At 51.1% G+C, this 20,410-nt stretch overlaps 1 protein-coding gene across 1 annotated transcript; it reads left to right on the plus strand.

Annotated features, from left to right (window-relative positions):
- Positions 1-2,287: 2,287 nt before the first annotated feature.
- TBX21 (T-box transcription factor 21) lies at positions 2,288-13,582 on the plus strand. Its single transcript, XM_047845785.1, has 6 exons — positions 2,288-2,988; positions 10,548-10,702; positions 11,065-11,186; positions 11,715-11,873; positions 12,011-12,072; positions 12,307-13,582. The coding sequence occupies exons 1-6, from the start codon at positions 2,498-2,500 to the stop codon at positions 12,923-12,925; spliced, it is 1,608 nt and encodes a 535-aa protein (XP_047701741.1). The 5' UTR covers positions 2,288-2,497; the 3' UTR covers positions 12,926-13,582.
- Positions 13,583-20,410: the final 6,828 nt, after the last annotated feature.

Below are 20,410 nucleotides of genomic sequence, written 5' to 3' on the forward strand. Positions count from 1 at the left end.
AAATTGGAGTGAGGGGGTGAGGGATCTGGGGTTGATGACCCCCTAACAGCCCATCAAGTTACAGAGAGACTGCCTCCAATCACCTTCTTCCTCCAGGGACTGTCCCCAGGTCCACCTGACTCTGAGATTCATAATCCCTTCTGCCCTGGAAACCGGGGCGGGAGCTCAGGTCATCCTGTTCAGAGGCAGGGGGATGGATCTCTTGACCTGAGGATTGGCGTGGAAGAGAGGAGGGAGAGAGAGAAGGAGGAACAAAACTCCATTTGGCCTTCCACAGTCAGGTACTTAGCAAAAACGTCCCCCAAAAGAGATGTCAGCATTCAAGTCTCCTGGGGAAATTAGTCATTCAGGGAAGTGTTACTGAAATGTGTCGTGTTTCTCAAAAAGTAGCCAGGGGTCCCAAGGTCACCATCTCTTTCAGGCAATGCTGCCCCACTCGGAACAGCAGGCAGAAACTTCCCGTCTCCCTGAAGCATGGGGAAATGGTGGGTAAAAGGGTGGGAGGGGCCAGTCCCCAGTTCTGGCGCTGTCTCATATCGGGTCTCCATTTTCAGGGGATGTGCTGATTCTCCCTCCCCCCACCCTCCCTGGGTCATGCCCGCCTCCTGGGGTCCCCAGCTTCTCCTTCACCTGCCAACCTGCCTCTCGGTTCAGCTCTAGTTGGGAGCAGAGAGTCCCCATGGAGCCCTAAGGGTGGAGCCCTGTTGGGCTGGGACAGCGATACAGAGATGGGGCCAGCCCCCAGGGGAGAAGTGAGGAGGGCTGGGAGGGTGCGGGGAGAGGAGAGGTTAACCTTTAACATGATGAAAATATGAAAGTATTTTTCAAAACCCTCTTTAAAATGTAAATCTTTATCTATATATTGACATGCAAAAAATTCCATGACACCTTATTGAGTGAAAAAAAAAAAAACACATTACAAAGCAGCACGTGTGGTGTTTATATAAAATGTGTGTGTGTGTGTGTGTGTGTGTGTGTGTGTGTGTGTGTGTTCGCGCATAAGACAGAAAGGCTGTGTGCAGGGAGTGACGTCTGGAAAGGTGCTCACCAAAATGCGAATCCTGTTTGCCTCTGCGGGATGGAGTTTGGGGTGGTTTATTGTAACAGTCCCATTTTTACTGCTTACATTTTCTAGGAGTGTGTTTTATCCGTATGTGCAAGAAAACTCCCAATGATGCTGTTTTCAACGGGGGGGAAAGGATTGTTTTCATCCTAAGACGACTCTGTTACTCAACAGAAAAACAAACTAGAGAAAGAAAAGCCCTAGTAGTGGTCCTATCTCGCAGGCAGTCCTGCGGAACAAGTTGTGGGGTGGGGGGCGTCCTGCCCCGTCAGCGGGCTCTGAACCTGTTCCCAGCAGCCTTCCGAGCAGAGGGAAGAACAGACTGGAAAGTGCTGCACAGGTCCACCCTCTAGGGTAAGGCTCACGGCCCCTCTGAAAAGGAAATCAGCTTATTTCCCCCATTCTATGGTTGGGAGGCTGCCTTTCAGGCAAGGGGAGTGACTTGCCCAGGTCACACATACCTGAGTGACAGGCAGAGCCAGGGACGAGACTCTGAGCACGGGCAGCCCAGGGCTGCTTCGAGTGCCCTGGCCGCCCCCGCTGGCCCTGCAAACCTGAAGCTGCAGCGGGTGCAATCCCTTTCAGGGAGCTCTTCCCGCTGCCCCCAGCTTCCAGCTCCGCCTTGGGGCTGTTGGAACCAGCTCCGCCTTGGGGCTGTTGGAACGAGATGCATGGGACACAGCCCAGCTGGGTCTCTGCCCCCCCCCTCCCCCCCCCGAGGAAGAGCGCAAACACTTCAGGCACAGCCACCTAGCACAGAGCCTGGGCACACAGTGGGCATCAGTGATCTGCTGAATGTTCGCGGTCTAAGCAGTTCGGACCGGGTGCAGACCCCGCTGCTGCGCCGAGCGGCGAGTGCGGCCGCAAGGCCCTGTGAGTCGCATCTGGGCCATCACCGGAGGCTTCCTGTAGGAGGGGACCTTTGAGCTGAGCCTAGAAGGATGGGTGGAATTTCCACGAGGCCCCAGAGGAGAGAAACAGGCTGGCGTTTCGGGTGGACGGGTGGACTTTTCCAGAAGGCAGTCTTTAAGCGCGAACTTGGCGGCGCGCGGGGACCCGCCACGCCGTGGGGGCCTCCGGTCCTAGGCGGCTGCTTCGAATTTGCCGAGTATTAGCCACGAGGGGGCGGGGTGAGGCGGGGCGGGGCCGAGGTGGGGGGGTGGGGGGGAGCCCAGAGAGCTTCATAAAGCCACAGCAAAGGCGCCGCGACGCTAGTGACAGCGGCCCGCTGGAGAAGGAGCCCGGGAGCAGCTGCGCGCCCGCCAAACGCGGGCGCAGGACCCAGGCGTCCGAGCCCGGGCTCCGGTGGGGGGGCCCCCCCGCCCCCGCCCCCGCCCCCGGGGCCCCGCCCCTACTCTCGAGACCCCCACGCCTGCCCCCGCGCGGAGAGGGGCCGGTCCCCGACGGCTGCGGGAAGGTGCCAGCCCGCCCCGGATGGGCATCGTGGAGCCGGGCTGCGGAGACATGCTGACGGGCACCGAGCCGATGCCGGCGAGCGACGAGGGCCGGGCGCCCGGCGCCGACCCGCAGAACCGCTACTTCTACCCGGAGCCCGGCGCGCAGGACGCGGCCGACCGTCGCGGGGGCGCCAGCCTGGGGGCGCCGTACCCCGGGGGCGCCCTGGTGCCCGCTCCGCCGGGCCGCTTCCTCGGAGCCTACGCCTACCCGCCCCGGCCCCAGACCACCGGCTTCCCCGGGGTGGGCGAGCCCTTCCCGCCGACGGCGAGCGCCGAGGGCTACCAGCCTGGGGACGGCTATGGGGCCCCGGACCCGCGCTCGGTTCTCTACCCGGGGCCGCGCGAGGACTACGCGCTGCCGGCGGGGCTGGAGGTGTCCGGGAAGCTGAGAGTCGCGCTCAACAACCACCTGTTGTGGTCCAAGTTTAATCAGCACCAGACGGAGATGATCATCACCAAGCAGGGACGGTGAGTGAGACGCGCGCCCGGAACAAGTGTTCTGTTTTGTTTTGTTTTATCCTTCTCGTGTCGGAGCCCTTCACCGTTCGGCTTAGACTTTGGGGGTAGCAGGGAGGGGGTTGTAGTGGGGACAGGAAAGGTCTGAGTGTTGTTTTCTCCTAGGACATAGAACTCAGAAGGGAGATGGAGAGTGGGTGCAATAAGTTGTGGTGGGTTAGGGGGGAGGGTACCCAGAATTGGGGTGCGCCCTTGGATCACTCTCTGCCTCAGTGGGGGTCACGGTGGGCAGAGGGGGACATGTGTGTTGGGTTTGACAGGGCAGGACCCCTCTTAGCGCCTGTGTGTGGGGAAATGGAAGAGAGGGCAGGGTCTTCCTGTACCCAACCCCTCCTATCCCCCCCTGCTCCCTACCTACTCCCAGCCCTTTTGCCAGTGTTGTGCACAGGTCAGTTTGGGGAGGTGGGTAAGACTGGGATTTGGTGACACGGGGAAGCAATCGCCAAGTTTCCCTTCCGGTAGTATTTTGAGATCATATGTCTGGTGTGAGTGTGTTTGGGGGGGGGGGGGATGTGGTAAAGTGTGTGGGGGGCACAGATCCCTTCCAGGCGCAGGCCCTGACGGAAAGCACACATACCCATGGGCCTGAGCAGGTGACGCTGAGCCCCCAGGTCCCAGTTGGCCACCAGTCCCACTCTGCTCCCCGTGAGGTCTGTCCCCTGAAAGTCTGCCTCATCCCTGTCCAGACACTTTCCAGTCTACCATCCAGCCTGGGGAACCTCTGGCTCCACGGCTTAGTGTCCTATGAGCCCAGAGCATGCGGGGTAGGGTTTGGGGCTGAGGGTGCTGCTTCCGGAGAGAGGCTCCTGCGTGAGGAAAGAAAGAGAAACTTGCTGTTAGTGCGTTATTTGTTTAGTAAGCAACACCGAGTGGGCCCGGCCTGTGTCTGGCATGTGAGAGTATGCACCCACCCTTCGCAGTGGGGGCCTGTGTGGGCAGGGGACCAAGGAGGACCTCTGTGTGGAGGGGCTGTGTCATCAGTGCGCCCGGGAGGTGTCGAAGGGCAGATACCCGGTGTGGGGGCTGGGGAGGGAGAAGGGAGAGGCCACCACGCTGGGCCAGGGTTGGGGGGTTGGCATTCAATGTAGACATTGCTGGGATAGTCTTCCCTCCCAGTGATTTCTGTGGGGTGGCCTGGGATTGAGGGACCTGTCCACCAGTCACAAACAGCTTCAAGTTGCTGAGTTGTTTCTCTTTCTCTGGGATGAACCCAGGGCAGTTGGCATTGTCTTTTATTATGGCATTGGCCTTCATCCCCTAAACCTTCTGATGGTTCCTCTCTGTGCCCCCCCCCCCAACCCCGGCCCGCTGGGAGTGCTCCCAGGCACAGCCCAGGCTTCTAGTCCCATCAAGTTTGCATTGGAGGGGACCCAGAAGATCCTGTCCAGTCCCCTCCCTGCACAGACAGGGAAGCGGGCTCAGAGACACTAAGAGACTCTTCTGAGGTTGCACAGCATAGCCGCCACTGGCAGAACTGGCACCAGAATCCAGACGGTACCCGCCTGGCTTTCTTTCTCCAGCCCCTCACGGCCAGGAGTAAAAACAGCAGCCTATACTGTCCAAAGGCATTGGTGCATTCAGAGTGCTTTCACTTCCATTATTTTACAGTATGCTACGTAGGTCAAGCCGTCTCCCCATTTATAGGTAGGGGTGCGGAAGCCTAGGGACCGAGTGGCTCGCACTCTGTCACCCAGCAGACCTGAACTCAGGCCTGCGCTCTCCTCAGATGGTCAGGAAGCCCTTCCCACCCTGGGGGAAGGCCCTGGCCTCCCTACAATTGGCCCTTCCAGCCTTGAGGGGTGGGGTGGACGGAGCATTGGCCAGAACGTCAGGGACCCAATGGGCGCCGGACTGGCGGCGGGCTGCCCGCGGCCTGGCGAGGGAGGTGTCTCACAGGGATGTGTCTCTGCGGGTCCCCATCGCTACCCTGTGGCCTCCTTCTTTCCTTTGTGTTCTTGCTGAATAATTCTCTCTTGATGAGTTTTGTTGTGTCCCTTTGAGATCCATACACCTACTTTCTTTTATTACGAAAAGTTCCAAAATATACGAAAGCAAAGAGAAAAACCTTAGAGGCCTCCACCTACCCATCACCAGCTTCGGCAGTAGTCACCCCTGGTCCAATCTTGTTTCTTCTTTATTCTCACTCACCTCACTTCCGCCTCCCACTCCCCAGTCTGCAGCTTTATCGGTGATGATGTTAAGGATTTAGTAAGTAAATCCTAGACACTATGAAAGAGTTTTCATCCTTCAAATTTCTCGATGCGCGTCTAAAAATGGCTTTTGAAAAGTAAACACGGGGCGCCTGGGTGGCTCAGTCGGCTGAGTGTCAGACTTCGGCTCGGGTCATGATCTCACCGTTTGTGAGTTCAAGCCCTGCATCGGGCTCTGTGCTGACAGCTCAGAGCCTGGAGCCTGTTTCGGATTCTGTGTCTCTCTCTTTCTCTGTCCCTCCCCCACTCATGCTCTGTGTGTCTCTCTCTTTCAAAAATAAATAAACGTTAAAAAAAAAATAAAATAAAATAAAAGCGAGCACGATACTATTAGCAAACCTGAGAAGAAATTCGTAAATAGCATCAAATTTCCCAGATTATTTTGTAATTGTGTGTGACTGTATTTGTCACAATCCTCACGCTTTCGATCCATCCTGAGGGACAGCTTCGGACACTCTGAGATCCCTGTTAGAAGGGGACCTCACCATCTCCTTTGATGCCTCCCTTGGAGCAGGCCTCAGGGGTCCCATGGTGGGGTGGAAGGGACAGAGAACATACCATCCCCAGTTCAGTCCCACTGGCCCCAACTCAGCCCCGTACCTGAACTTGGGCTCCAGCGATCTGGGAAGTCGGCGGCCATTTCCTTGTGCTACTGACTTCTGAAAAGTAAGCCTTGGGCTCAGAGAACGGCACCCTTCCTATCCTGCTTTGGAGAGCTGGCCTGTCCCCCCGTGGGTTCCAGTGACCTGCCAGTCACCACCGCATCACCCACGGCCTTCTTCCTTTTTGAAAAATCCTTCCAGCCCAGGCCCACCCACAGCCCCACAGCCTTTTGCCTTGGGCTGACTCACTCCCTCCCAGATCCTTCCTCTCCCACCCACCCTAGACCCATCCCTCACTATGGACAAGCGACAGTCACTCTCTCCTCCATGGGCAGTAGCAGCAAGGTGGGGAGTGGCAGTGGGGGTGGGGATGGCAGTTCCCAGCGCCAGAGACTGACCCAGGCCTCTCGGGTGGGACTGGGAGGGGAAAGTGAAATAAAATGTTGGACCGACCAAGTGGAGACGGTGGAGTTGAAGTTTGTGTGTTTGCGAAGTTTCGGGGTGCCTACACCGGACTTGTGCTGTATTTCTGTGTGGCAGCGCGTGTGTGTGCTGTGAATGTGTTGGTGTGCAGAGAATAGTTGATGGTAGACATTCTCAGTAGAGGAAGAGAGAGGCGGGTGTCTGTGTGTGTGGGTGTGTGGGTGTGCATTCATTGCTGGCAATCCCCACTTTTCTGGGTGTGATTAGTTGATTATTATAATTAAGATAACTTTGGGTAGTTCTGTTGTTAAGGAGCTCAATTCGCATTTGTGTATGTATGTGTGAATTTAGGGGTTGATAAAACAATTTCAGTGCTAACCGATCCTGGATCACTGGCCTCCTAGCCATGGTGGTTTTCCCTTCTCTACGTTCCCGACTTGGAGAACTTCTTAGATCTTTAAAACAACTAAAAAAAAAATTTTTTTTAATGTTTTATTTATTTTTTTTAATTTTTTTTTCAACGTTTTTATTTATTTTTGGGACAGAGAGAGACAGAGCATGAACGGGGGAGGGGCAGAGAGAGAGGGAGACACAGAATCGGAAACAGGCTCCAGGCTCCGAGCCATCAGCTCAGAGCCCGACGCGGGGCTCGAACTCCCGGACCGCGAGATCATGACCTGGCTGAAGTCGGACGCCTAACCGACTGCGCCACCCAGGCGCCCCTGTTTTATTTATTTTTGAGAGAGAGAGAGAGCGTGAGCAGGGGAGGAGCAGAGCGAGAGGGAGACCCAGAATCCGAAGCAGGCTCCAGGCTCTGAGCTGTCGGCATAGAGCCAGATGCGGGGTTCGAACTCACGAACCGTGAGATCATGACCTGAACTGAAACCAAGAGTCCAATGCTTAACCAACTGAGCCACTCAGGTGCCCCTAAGACAATTTTTTTTTTTTTTTTTTTTTTTTTTTTTTTTTTTTTTAGTTCTAAGCCTCTTTAATTTGGACTCACTGGCTTAATTTCTCTTGGGGCAGGTGAAAACAGCTTTGTTTTCCATCGGCTGTTTGCTAGTGACTATCTAATTTCCATGAAGTTGGATCTGAGGTTGATGGGGCGGGGGGGGGGGGGGGGGGGGGGGGGTAGGGGAGATCCTTTGATGCCTGAGCACATTTTGCATTTCGATAGGTACAAGGTAGTGCTGGGATATCCTCCTGAAAGGTGATACTAATCTACACTCGCACCAGTAGTGTGTGAGAGGACCCCTTTCCCCACAGACTCAGCAGCGTTGGATATCAGTTGTGAACCACTTTGCCAACATGACTGATGAAAAATCACCTCCTTTTAATCTGTACATAATGACAGTGAATTGGAACATATCAGAGGTGTTCAGGATGGGGTGGAGGGTGTGGTGACCCTGCGAATCATTTCAAGACGGGATAGTCCTGAGCCCTAGCTCAGGAATTTAGAGTCTCGGGCCCTGTCCTCTGAGGGCACGATGGTAAGTGGTCTTTTTAGTTATTTATTTATTTTTTATTTTTTTTAACGTTTACTTTATTTTTGAGAGAGAGACAGAGCGCGAGCGGGGCAGGGGCAGAGAGAGAGGGAGACACAGAATGCGAAGCAGGCCCCAGGCTCTGAGTTGTCAGCACAGAGCCTGACGTGGGGCTCGAACCCACGAACCGTGAGATCTTGACCTGAGCCGAAGTCGGACGCTTAACCGACTGAGACCCCCCCAGGCGCCCCGTAAGTGGTCTTTTTGAAGGGCTTCCTTTGGCATCAGACGTGTTCCTTCCCAGCAAAGTGTCATGTAAATCAGGGGCTATTTTGGGATTCCAGCTGGTGGTGATTCTAGACTTTTAGGGTGAAATGAGACCTCCCTTCTCTTCTCCCTTTCCCCCATTCTCTTCCCGCTTCTCCTGTGTTTCCCTCTACCAGAGCTAAGCAGGGTAGAGAGATGGCCCCCAGGGCATGTATGCTGCAGTCAGGAGCCCCCGACACTGTTCTCCCACCAAGGATCCATCAACACGGCTCTCCAATCCTTGGCTGCTTCAAGTATAAACTTGGAAGTAACATTGTACATTTCAGGGGCTCCTGGGTGGCCCAGTGGATTAAGCATCCAACTTTGGCTCAGGTCGTGATCTCACGGTTTGTGAGTTTGAGCCCTGCATCGGGCTCTTGGCTGTCTGTGTCGGGCTCGCTTCGGATCCTCTGTGTCCCTCTCTCTCTGCCCTTCCCCTGCTCACCCTGCTCTCCCTCTCTCAAAAATAACTAATAAAAAAACAGAAAAATTTTAAATTACCTTTCAAAGGGTGCTAAGTAGAGACACAATGAATACGTTCCTTCTCTTCCTTTATTCCTACAAGTTTGAAGGGGAGCTGGTTATGATACAAAAAATGTGTGCGACCCGACTGCGTCATAGAAGGAGTCGGTGGTAGAGACGAGTTGAAAAATATCGCCCCAACCTTAATTGTTCAAGGCCTCATCCGTCACCTTTGATTTCTCAAGTCGGCTGGCCTGCTGAGCCCCTGGGCTCCAGAACTCTGGAAGCTTGCTTGGGGTCCTTCAGCCCTGAGGGCCTGAGGGCTTTGGTAGCTCGGGGCCTGGGAGAGGGTGGGGTGGAGGAGGGACCGGATGAGCTGAGTTTCGCATCTTTCAAACTTCTTAACAGCTCTCAGAGGAAAAATGAACGGGAGTGACTGTCCCCACTTACAGGTGAAGAAACTGAGGTTTGGTTTGGGAATTCACTTATCTAAGGTCATAGGGCCAGTAAGCCTCTTTTTTTTTTTTTTTTTTTTCTCAGCATAGGAGAGTCCGGAGAAGACAGGAATGTCGGGAGACCTTCCCAAGGTTCTTAAGGGTGTCGTTCTGGGAATGCCTAAGGACTAGGATGCCCCCCGAAAGTGTTCCTAGGTCTCTGGCACTCTCCCTCCCCCAGGTCTTCTGACTCAGGGACTGGTGTCTTTCTTCCCACCCTGCATGACTTCTTGTAGGAGGAGGGGAGAGGTGTGTGGGAATGAAACGTAATTCTGATGAGGGTGAGATTCTGCCATCCTGCAAAATCTGCTCTTCCTGCTTGGGTTGGAAAAGAAAAGCCAAGCCATCAGGATCGGTGATGGTGGAAGTGGCGAGATGGGTGTGGTGTGAAAGTGCTTCCTTCTCCGGCTCTCTTGCTCTGACGCGATAGAGGATAATACAGCATCCCAACCTCGACTTCCTCCACTTTTCCTGGGAGCCAGGCCTTTGAGAGTGGGGACTGTGCTCAACAGAGTCCTCTTTCAGATGGCTGGGAAGTTCCACCTAGGATTTTAGCTACTTCTCTGAAGGCTGAGGCCTGGGACAGGCCATCCACAGACATCTGGCCCCGGGGTGGGGCTGGGGGCAGGGGGAGCCTGGGTGCCACAGGGCTGGGAGCATCATGGCACCGCGAGGACCACAGTGGAGAGGATGGGGCGGGGACTGAGATGGGACGAGGGCTTGGGAGACTGAGGCATGAGGGCCTATGGGGAAGTGCCTCTGGGGGGCTGGCTTGTGGCTTTGCTCCCGGCTAGGAAGCAAACTAAGATTCGAGACCGTGTCCATCAACTGACCCTCTGAAAGAAGAACAGCGAAAAAGCCCTGATTCATAGTGTTTGCTGATTTCCGTGGTGTAACTATCCCTATGGTGGCTGATTTCAAGCTACGCTTGTGGTATCCCTGGATGCAGAGTTGGGAAGAGACGTGCCGTAGCACGGTTATCTAGTATTTTCCGCCAGGTGGGAACAAGAGATGTAAGTAACCTCAAGATGGGGCGCCTGGGTGGTTCAGTCAGCTAAGCGTCTGGCTTCAGCTCAGGTCATGATCTCATGGCTGGTGAGTTCGAGCCCCATGTCGGGCTCTGTGCGGACCGCTCGGAACCCGGGAGTGTGCGTTGGGATTCCGTGTCGCCGGCTCTCTCTGCCCCTCCCCCGCCGGCTCTCTGTCTCTCAAAAATAAATAAACATTAAAAAATTGAAAAAAGAAAAAAAGTCACCTCAGGAGCAGAGATAACAGGAAAATGTAGTAAACGAACTGAGAAGCGATGAGTTTTGCGTATTTATCACCTCGGCTGATAATGTATTTAATTGTAAGTTGATATAATTTCAGTTTTAGTTATGGCATTGTTTAGCGACTGGCTGACATTTCCGCTTGGCTCTCTTGAGGGGTGGAAGCTGACTCCAGCACATCGCGGAAAGCCTTGGCACAGGGGTGGCTGTCTGCGACCTTGGGGGGCTGATGGATGTTGGTGGATCTTTCTGTTCTCCCTAGGCGGATGTTCCCGTTCTTGTCATTTACTGTGGCGGGGCTGGAGCCCACCAGCCATTACCGGATGTTCGTGGACGTGGTCTTGGTGGACCAGCACCACTGGCGGTATCAGAGCGGCAAGTGGGTGCAGTGTGGCAAGGCTGAGGGCAACATGCCAGGTAGGAAGCCCCCTGGAGAACCCTGGATGCTCTTTTTCGCCGAGACTGAGCGCCCCCTGGTGGACCCAGGAGGAACCCGCGAGCCACTGCCCGCTACACCTAAGCCTTAACTCCCCATCCTACCCTTGTCCCCTCCCACTTCTCACACCACCCCCCCCCCCGTTCTGTTTGTCCTCTCTTCTCTCTTCTGCCTTAGCCTGTCTTCTGCTCAGTCCTCTGTGCCCACCTCCCCTTGCCCTGACCCATCTAGTCCTGCCCCTGCAGCCTTTTCGACATCCCCCTCCGAACAGGCAAAGAAGCCCCATCTCACCAGGGCTCTGGTCCCCCGGGGGCTGCATGCCAAAGAGGTTAACTGTCCACAGGAAACCGCCTGTACGTCCACCCAGATTCCCCCAATACTGGAGCCCATTGGATGCGCCAGGAAGTTTCGTTCGGGAAACTAAAGCTCACGAACAACAAAGGGGCCTCTAACAATGTGACCCAGGTGGGATTCCTCGCCACCCCCCACCCCTCCTGGCTGATTCTGTTCTGTGAAAGTCCCTTTTCTTCCTCTCTGACTCTGGTTCTTTTCCATGCACCGTGCGGGGAAGATGAGGTGGGAGGAAGCTGAGTCTCAGGGGCAGACACGGGGTTGCATTCAGGATGACATGGGCCAAGGTGGCCCTGGGGGTTTCTTCATCAAACCCGAGGCCGCCATCACTTGTGTGCCATGCTGGGCATAGGGTTGGTGCCCGCGGCCTCAGGAAATGGACGCGGAGTCTAAGTTGAACAGAGCCTTGAGAAGCCTTGGTCACAACGGACATCTGTGGGTAGGAAACAGGGCAAGAGGGCAGCAGTGGTGCCCTGGAGAGGCTGGGCACCAGAGTTAGAAGGCCTGGGGGAAGCTACGTGGTAGCAGGGCAGGGGAATGGACGCTAGGACCTCAGGGTCCCTTCTAGCCTGGCCACAGGACCAGCCGTGGGTGGGGGGTAGAGGACCCGTAGACCCCCACAAGCATCTGGCTCTCTCTCAGATGATCGTGCTCCAGTCTCTCCATAAGTACCAGCCTCGGCTACACATCGTCGAGGTGAACGACGGGGAGCCGGAGGCGGCCTGCAACGCCTCCAACACGCATGTCTTCACCTTCCAAGAGACCCAGTTCATTGCCGTGACCGCCTACCAGAATGCAGAGGTGAGGGCTGCCGGGCGGGGCTGAGCCTCGAGGGACAGGAGGGGAGAGGGAGGCCCACAGGCTTCCTTGGTGGGGAATTGGGAAGTTCTCTGGCATCAGACTCAGGACTCAGGTGCCTCTATTTCTCCTCTCTCCAGATCACTCAGCTGAAAATTGATAATAACCCTTTTGCCAAAGGATTCCGGGAGAACTTTGAGTCGTAAGTGCCACTGGGTTCAGCTCACCTTTGCAGAGGGCCTCCTCTTGGTTCCTCCTGGGACTCGACTCCAGACTGGTGCTGAGCACGTCTCCTTCCCTGGGGGTGGGCAGGGGTGGGGTGGATGCTGGAGGGCCGGCAGGGCAAGAGGGTCCAGGGAGGGACGTGCAGTAGGCAGGCTTACAGGTCAGTGGTTCTGTTTGTGACCGCTTTTCTTGCCTCCTTTTTTTTTTTAAGCATGTATGCCTCTGTTGACAGCAGCGTCCCCTCCCCGCCTGGACCCAACTGTCAGTTGCTTGGGGGAGACCACTACTCTCCTCTCCTACCCAACCAGTATCCCGTTCCCAGTCGCTTCTACTCCGACCTTCCCGGGCAAGCCAAGGATGTGGTTTCCCAGCCTTACTGGCTGGGGCCCCCCCGGGACCACAGCTATGAGGCCGAGTTTCGAGCGGTCAGCATGAAGCCTGCATTCCTGCCCTCTGCCCCTGGACCCACCGTGTCCTACTACCGAGGCCAAGAGGTCCTGACGCCTGGAGCTGGCTGGCCTGTGGCCCCCCAGTACCCTCCCAAGATGGGCCCAGGCAGCTGGTTCCGCCCCATGCGGACTCTGCCCATGGAACCCGGTCCCGGAGCTTCAGAGGGACGGGGCCCGGAGGACCAGGGCTCCCCCTCCGTGTGGACTGAGATCACCCCGCTGCGGCCGGAGTCCAGTGACTCAGGACTGGGTGAAGGAGACTCTAAGAGGAGGCGTGTGTCCCCCTATCCTTCCAGCGGCGATAGCTCCTCCCCTGCTGGGGCCCCTTCTCCTTTTGATAAGGAAACCGAAGGCCAGTTTTATAGCTATTTTCCCAACTGAGGGGATGACATGGGGAAAGGCACAGAAACAGCGTTATCAGGTTGGAGGACACCAACCAATGCAGACGACAGACTCAGGACTGAGAGGCCCCAGCTCCCTCTGTCTCTTCTCCTTTTGTAGTTGGTTGAGGAAGAGGGGGTCCTGGGGTTCACTTGCTGCTTCCGGCCCACGATGAAACCTGAGAGGAGTGTCCCCTGCCCCTTCCTCGGCCCTAACTACAATCATTTCCCTGGTGCTGCTTCTGGCTGTGGGTTCCCAGCTGGAGAACAGAGAACGGAGAACAAGAGGGTCTTGGCCACAAAGGAGCTTTCCGCTCTTCTCTGGGACTGGGTAGGGGTCCGGTGGGGCTGGCTGGGAACTGGAGACCGTCTTCCTTTATAGAACTAACTTTGCGCCGTTTCGTTTGCGCCGATGACTTTGGGCGGCTGGCCCGGACCCCCCCTGCGCAGAGACAGTGGGGTCCCAAGGAAGGGCGGGGAAGGGGGGGTTGGTGCACACCTCAAGAAGCGAAGTCTTTGGGGGTGGTGATTATGGGGGCACGCACGCTTTTTTTCTTTTTCTTTTTTGGAATGGGGAGGCTATTTATTGTACAGAGAGTGGTGTCTGGATATATTTCTTTTGTCTTCATCACTTTCTGCAAATAAACATGAAACTGGAGAATGTGTCCTGCTTCAGGGCCCTGGAGGGGGACGTGGATGGGGACTCACCCCGCTGGGATTTGCAGGTGCACCAAAGCTCTCCAACAGCAGCTGCAGTTCCCAAGGACCTGTGCCTTCTTCTAGAAACCCAGAGTGGCTTCACTCAGGGGATCAACAGAGCAAGACCACATGTCCTGAAGGTTGATGGTTGATTCCACCTTGTAAGGCACCTTGGGACAGAGAACGGTTCCTCTGCCTGACCTGCGGAGGAGGGGTGGGAGGGCGAGACCCCAGGACAGGGCTGGGTGGGGGCTGGGAGCTCTGTGGGGAGAAGCCTTGATTTCTCTTTGCATTTTTTTAAAGATTAAAAAATTTTTTTTAAATGTTTATTTATTTTTGATAGAGTGCGAGCGAGGAAGAGGCAGAGAGAGAGAGGGAGACATAGAATCTGAAGCAGGCTCCAGGCTCTGAGCTGTCAGCACAGAGTCTGACTCGAGGCTCGAACTCACGAACGATGAGATCATGACCTGAGCCGATGTCAGAGGCTTAGCCAACTGAGCCCCCCAGGCGTCCCCTAAAAAAAATTTTTTTAAACGTTTATTTATTTTTGAGAGAGACAGGTTAGGCATAAAACCCCGAAGCAGGCTCCAGGCTCCCAGCTGTCAGCACAGAGCCCGATGTGGGGCTCGAACTCACAAACTGCGAGATCGTGACCTGAGCTTAACCTGAACACTCAACCAACTGAGCCACCCAGGGGCACCTCTGCAGTTTTAGCAGCTTTGGTTCTCCATTGTCCTCTTAGGGTTATTCAAAGGTTAAAGGAGTAAATATAAATTGAACCACACGAAATTGCTGTTTTTGTAGGTCAAGAACAGCTAAATATGGCAATTTCATACGATTTGAACTAGCACATGTGAAGGGTTTAGAACAGTATCTGATAAACAGCACTCAATCTGTAAATTATTGTTATAATTCTCTAGCTCTGTTTCTCTCTTTCCCTCTCTCTTTATACACATACTGAATTGTATTTGTAAAATAACACCTGCTTCTTTTAAAGAATGTAAGCAATGCATAAAAGCAAAAAGCACTGGGGCGCCTGGGTGGCTCGGTCGGTTAAGTGTCCGACTTCGGCTCAGGTCATGATCTCGCGGTCCGTGAGTTCGAGCCCCGCGTCGGGCTCTGTGCTGACAGCTCAGAGCCTGGAGCCTGTTTCAGATTCTGTGTCTCCCTCTCTCTGACCCTCCCCCGTTCATGCTCTGTCTCTCTCTGTCTCAAAAATAAATAAACGTTAAAAAAAAAAATTTAAAAGTAAAAAGCACTAAATTATCCCAAATCTTACCACCCATCAATAATTATCATTAAATGCTAACTGGGTTAGATAGACAGACAGAAGTATATTTTTATAACGTTGGAATCATACTGAAAATGCCTTTTTAAAAACAAAATTGGGGCGCCTGGGTGGCTCAGTCGATTGAGCGTCCGACTTCAGTTCAGGTCATGATCTCACGGTCCATGAGTTGGAGCCCCACGTCGGGCTCCGTGCTGACAGCTCAGAGCCTGGAGCCTGCTTCCGATTCTATGTCTCCCTCTCTCTGCCCCTTCCCCACTCACGCTCTCTCTCTCTTTCTGAAAATAAATAAATAAACTTAAGAAAAAAGAAAAAAGAAAAAGAAAAAGAAAGGAGCTTATGGGAAATGTCCAGAAGTTAGAAGTACTCCATTTGCCTAGTCCCAGTCCAGGGTATCCCCCACTCCAGTGGGGGAGGCGGGTGTCACCATGGGCCCTTGGGTGTTCTCTCACTTCTGTTGGAGCTTGGAAATCTCCGTTTCTGTCACAGTTCACATCCCCTCCTTTCCTGGTCTCTATCCAGAGGCCGTTTTCATCACCTTCTAGTTAGAAGAAGGAAAAGATAAGACGTATTTGTTTCCAGCCTCCTTGGATTTGGAAGCTCATAATTTTGTAAATGACATGAGCGGTTCTGTCATCCTGCGCCGAGTGCAAATTATTCCTCCCACCCCTTAGGCTATCACTCCCTGGAGTTATTAAGTGTTGGTATAAAATTAGGCCTATTTCCTTTTCTGGGAACTGTTGTCAGTAATTACAATACTCTTCTCCCCCACTGTTTTTATTTTTATTTAAGCTTATTTATTTATTTTTAGTAATCTCTACACCCAACCCGGGGCTCCAACTCACCACCCTGAGTCGCATGCTCTTCCCGCTGAGCCAGCCAGGCGCCCCATCCCCCACTGTTTTTAAATGGTTTTGTTCACTTCATTAGATATATTTACACCCTCTATTATCTTTTTCCAAAAGTGTGGGGGCATATGTTTTGATGCTTTTTTATTTGACTCATAAAGGTTCATTACTACTATTCCTTCTCTACTAAATGTACCTTTTACTGAAAAGAAAAAACACTGAGAATGCTAAAATACATCTTTCTATGTATGAACACGGGATATTTCTTCATTTATTTAGGTCATTCTTTTTTTTTTAATTTTTTTAATGTTTATTTTTGAGAGAGAGGGAGAGACAGAGCGTGAGCAGGGCAGGGGCAGAGAGAGAGGGAGACAGAGAATCCGAAGCAGGCTCCAGGCTCTGAGCTGTCAGCACAGACCCCGACGCGGGGCTCGAACTCACAAACTGTGAGATCATGACCTGAGCCGAAGTCAGACGCTCAGCCAACTGAGCCACCCAGATGCCCCTCTTTAGGTCATTCTTAAGGTCCTCAGTAAAGTTTTATAGTTTACAGGTATATTTATTCTTAAGTATTAAGGTTTTTTTTCTCTATACAGGGCATTTTTAAAAAATACATATTTTCAGGGTGCCTGGGTGGCTCAGTCAGGTAAGCATCCGACTTCAGCTCAGGTCATGATCTCAGGGCTCGTGAGTTCGAGCCCTGCATCAGGCTCTCTGCTGTCAGTGCAAAGGCCGCTTCAGGCTCCCCTGTCTCCCTCTCTCTGCCCCTCCCCTGCTCATGCCCTCTCTCTCTCTAATAAATAAACATTAAAAAAAAATAAAAATACGTATTTTCTAATTGTGAATTATAATTGATTTTTGTATGCCAATCGTAAGATCCAGCCATTTTACCAAACTCTCATTATTTTTTAGTGATTTGTTATAAATTCATTACTTTCTTTATGGCCAATTGGATCATTTCAAATAATGACAGTTTTATTTCGTCCTTTCTAATCATTATACTTCGAATTTCTTTTTCTTAGCTTATTGCACCTGCTAGAACTTCAAGTGCTAGTTTCTTGCCTTTTGGGGGATTCGTTCCCTCCTATTTATTCCACTTTTCCCCTCATATTGGTTTGACATTTCTATTATTTTAGTGGCTACTTCATACATCTTAATATGTACCTTTAGGGGCGCCTGGGTGGCTCAGTGGGTGAAGCGGCCGACTTCGGCTCAGGTCACGGTCTCGCGGTCCGTGAGTTCGAGCCCCGCGTCGGGCTCTGTGCTGACCGCTCAGAGCCTGGAGCCTGTTTCAGATTCTGTGTTTCCCTCTCTCTCTGACCCTCCCCCGTTCATGCTCTGTCTCTCTCTGTCTCAAAAATAAATAAACGTTAAAAAAAAATTGAAAAAAAATGTACCTTTAACCTACTAAAATCCTAATGTTGAATGATATTTTACCCTGTGTTCTGTTCAATAAAACAATTTTAGATTAGCTCTTATTTTCCCCCCTCTTGATTTACTATTGTTTTCTCTCCTAATCTACTGATTTTGAACACTTCCAAATACATATACACACATATCTGTTTGGGGGGGGGGTTGGTTTGCTTGTTTTGTTTTTTTCACATATATATATATTTTTAAGTAAACTCTACATCCAACGTGGGGCTCTAACTCACAACCCTGAGAACAACAGTCCCATTCTCTACTGACTGAGCCAGCCAGGTGCCCCTTCAGTTCTTTTTTCATCCACGCAGATGATACTCCTGTATTACTTTGTTGAGATAATACTTGCTTGGGCTTAATTTTATGTCACCATTCTCTTGCTCACTTTTCCTCTTTGCTTTTCTCCCTTTTTTTTCTTCAACTAAATCCTTTACAACTTCTTTTCAACAGGTATCTTTGTAAATTCCTTAAAAGCTTGTTTCTTACAAAGATTATTATTTTTCTCCTTGTTGTTGGATGGTTTTTTTGCTGAGTAAACAATTTTAAGTGGTTAGTAATTTTTTCTTATTTTATAGAAGCTATTCCGTCATCTTTTGGCTTCTATTGTTGTGAAATCTGCTACTAGTGTAATTATCATTCTTTAAAAAAATGTTTATTTTTGAGAGAGAGCAAGCAGGGGAGGAGCAGAGAGAGGGGGACAGAGGATCTGAAGTGGGTTCTGCGCTGACAGTGGAGAGCCCTATGTGGGGCTTGAACTCACAAACCGTGAGATCAAGACCTGAGCCAAAGTCAGAGGCTCAACCAACTGAGCCCCAGCTAATTATCATTCTTTTGTAGGTCATCTGTCTTTCTCTTTCTGCTTTCCAGATCTTCTAGTTATATTTGGTGTGTAGCAGATTTATTATGATGTGACAAGGTATGAATTTATTTTTGTTGATCATATTTGGGATATACTGTACTTCTTGAAACTGTGTATCCATGGTTTTCATCAATTCTGAAATTTCTTAATTATTATCTCTTTAAACATTAATTCTTTCCAATTTCGCCCTTTGGGACTCTAATCAGATAGATGTCAGAGATTTTCATTCTATTATTATTCACGTCTCTCAGCTCTTTATTATGTTTTTTCTCTTTGTCTCACTTTGCTGCTTTCTGTATAAATTCTTGAGATATATCTTTTCGTTTAATTCTACTTTCAACAGAATCTAAAATGCTGATTAGCCTACTCACTGAAAATTTTTTCTCACAGTTTACAAAGTACTTTTCATAGTTATTTTGTGCATCTCCGTTAAGTTTTTTTAATGTTATGCTTTGCATTTCTTTATTTTTATTTTTATTTTTAGTAATCTCTACACTCAATGTGGGGCTGAAATTCATGATCCTGAGATCAAGAGTCTCATGCTTTTCTGACTGGGTCAGCCAAGCACCTCATGCTTTGCATTTCTATAAGTTCTAATTTTTTTCCAAATTGTACAATCCTGATAATTTCCTGTTGTATGTTTTCCCTTATAACTACATTCTTTATTTCTGTAAATATTCTACACACAACCGTTCTTTATTTTGTATTTGACAATTCCAGATAATACTGGAGGTTGTTTGTGGGGGGTGTGGTGGTAGTGTTGTCTAAACATGTTGATTCTTCTGATTATCACTCGCAATGGATTTGCCTTCTTGCACACGTGGGTGTCTTTGTAAGGTCATGTTTGATTTTTAACCCATGGATGTCCTGTAAGATTAACTTGGGGAAGACTTCTTCCACAGCTGTTGCCTCTGATTCAACAGATGGGGAACACCAAATTATGGCTGGACTTTTCCCTCTAGCAATGTAGTCAAATTTCTTGGCTCAGGGCTCCAAAAGAGTGAGACAGAAGCTTCCAGGCCTACCCTTTAGAGCATCACTCTACTACATTCTATTGGTCAAGGCCAGCCCATATATAATGAGAGGGAGAATAATTTTTCAGTTGGATGATAGGGGTAGCATGTACTGCCTAACCATTATTCTAGGATTTTTTTCCCTTCACCATCATGTTGGTAGATTGAAATTGTCCATGGGACATTTCAACATTTATTTATTTTTGGGACAGAGAGAGACAGAGCATGAACGGGGGAGGGGCAGAGAGAGAGGGAGACACAGAATCGGAAACAGGCTCCAGGCTCCGAGCCATCAGCCCAGAGCCCGACGCGGGGCTCGAACTCCCGGACCGCGAGATCGTGACCTGGCTGAAGTCGGACGCTTAACCGACTGCGCCACCCAGGCGCCCCAAGTCCATAGGACATTTCAACGGATACGGCAAGTGCCACAAGTGAGGGCACACTTCTTCCCAGATTGCTATTTGTTAAACCTTCATTGCCACACCACTGGAAGCTGGTTTATTAAGTTGGGGCACTCACAATGAAATCTGAGAGGAGTTAGAGAGGTCTTCTCTCCTAGGATATTATTCAGTTCTCTTAAGTTCTCCTTTCAAATTTCTCCCTGGCTGACAGCATTCTAAGAATGGGATATGAAAAGAGAAATTGGGGGTACAATTTTTTCTTTTACACGCTCTCTGCCTTTAATTTTGACTCACCTTTCTTAGCCACTGTCTGTGACATACCCAAGTCCCATGTCTATTCTCACTTTCTTCAGAGAATAACACTGTTCTTTTTTTTTTTTTAAGTTTTTTTTTTTTATTATTATTCATTGAAGTAATCTCTACATCCCACATGGGGCTCAAACTCATGACCCTGAGATCAAGAGTCATACACTCTTCTGAATGAGCCAGGCAGGCACCCCACAACAGTGTTCTTTCAGGACATATGTGACTGCTCAGGGTAGGAAGCGGTCAGGGGAAGCTCAATACCCATGATTTCAGATTTGTAGCCAATCCACCAATTTTCAACACCATGCCTCAATGCCACCTGCCATTGTGTTTGATACTCCTAACACCTGAGTCTATTTTAGGTTATTTGGTGGTAAATCAGCTCACCTATTGCTAATCCTGTTTGTAGGCATTTCAGGGTACAGCTGCATTTTAGGTTGTCATTGCATCTTGCTTAATCAGATACCCCTCCTCCTTCTGCTTCCTATATCCCCAAAAATTGTTGAAATGTGTTGTCTGCCTTTTCCTCTGCTATTCTCTTTGCTTCTGTGGTTCTATGCATTAAGAGAAACTCTAATTTTTTTTTTACATTTATTTATTTTTTGAGAGACATAGACAGAGCACAAGTGGGGGAGGGGCAGAGAGAGAAG

The sequence above is a fragment of the Prionailurus viverrinus genome, unplaced genomic scaffold (genome assembly GCF_022837055.1).
Source record: "Prionailurus viverrinus isolate Anna unplaced genomic scaffold, UM_Priviv_1.0 scaffold_35, whole genome shotgun sequence".
Classification (NCBI taxonomy): domain Eukaryota; kingdom Metazoa; phylum Chordata; class Mammalia; order Carnivora; family Felidae; genus Prionailurus; species Prionailurus viverrinus.

Coding starts and splice junctions, on each gene's coding strand:
- TBX21 (XM_047845785.1), top strand. CDS start 2,498: ATGGGCATCGTGGAGCCGGGCTGCGGAGACATGCTGACGGGCACCGAG. Junction 10,703..11,064: donor GGCTGAGGGCAACATGCCAG/GTAGGAAGCCCC, acceptor AACTGTCCACAG/GAAACCGCCTGTACGTCCAC. Junction 11,874..12,010: donor CCGCCTACCAGAATGCAGAG/GTGAGGGCTGCC, acceptor TCCTCTCTCCAG/ATCACTCAGCTGAAAATTGA.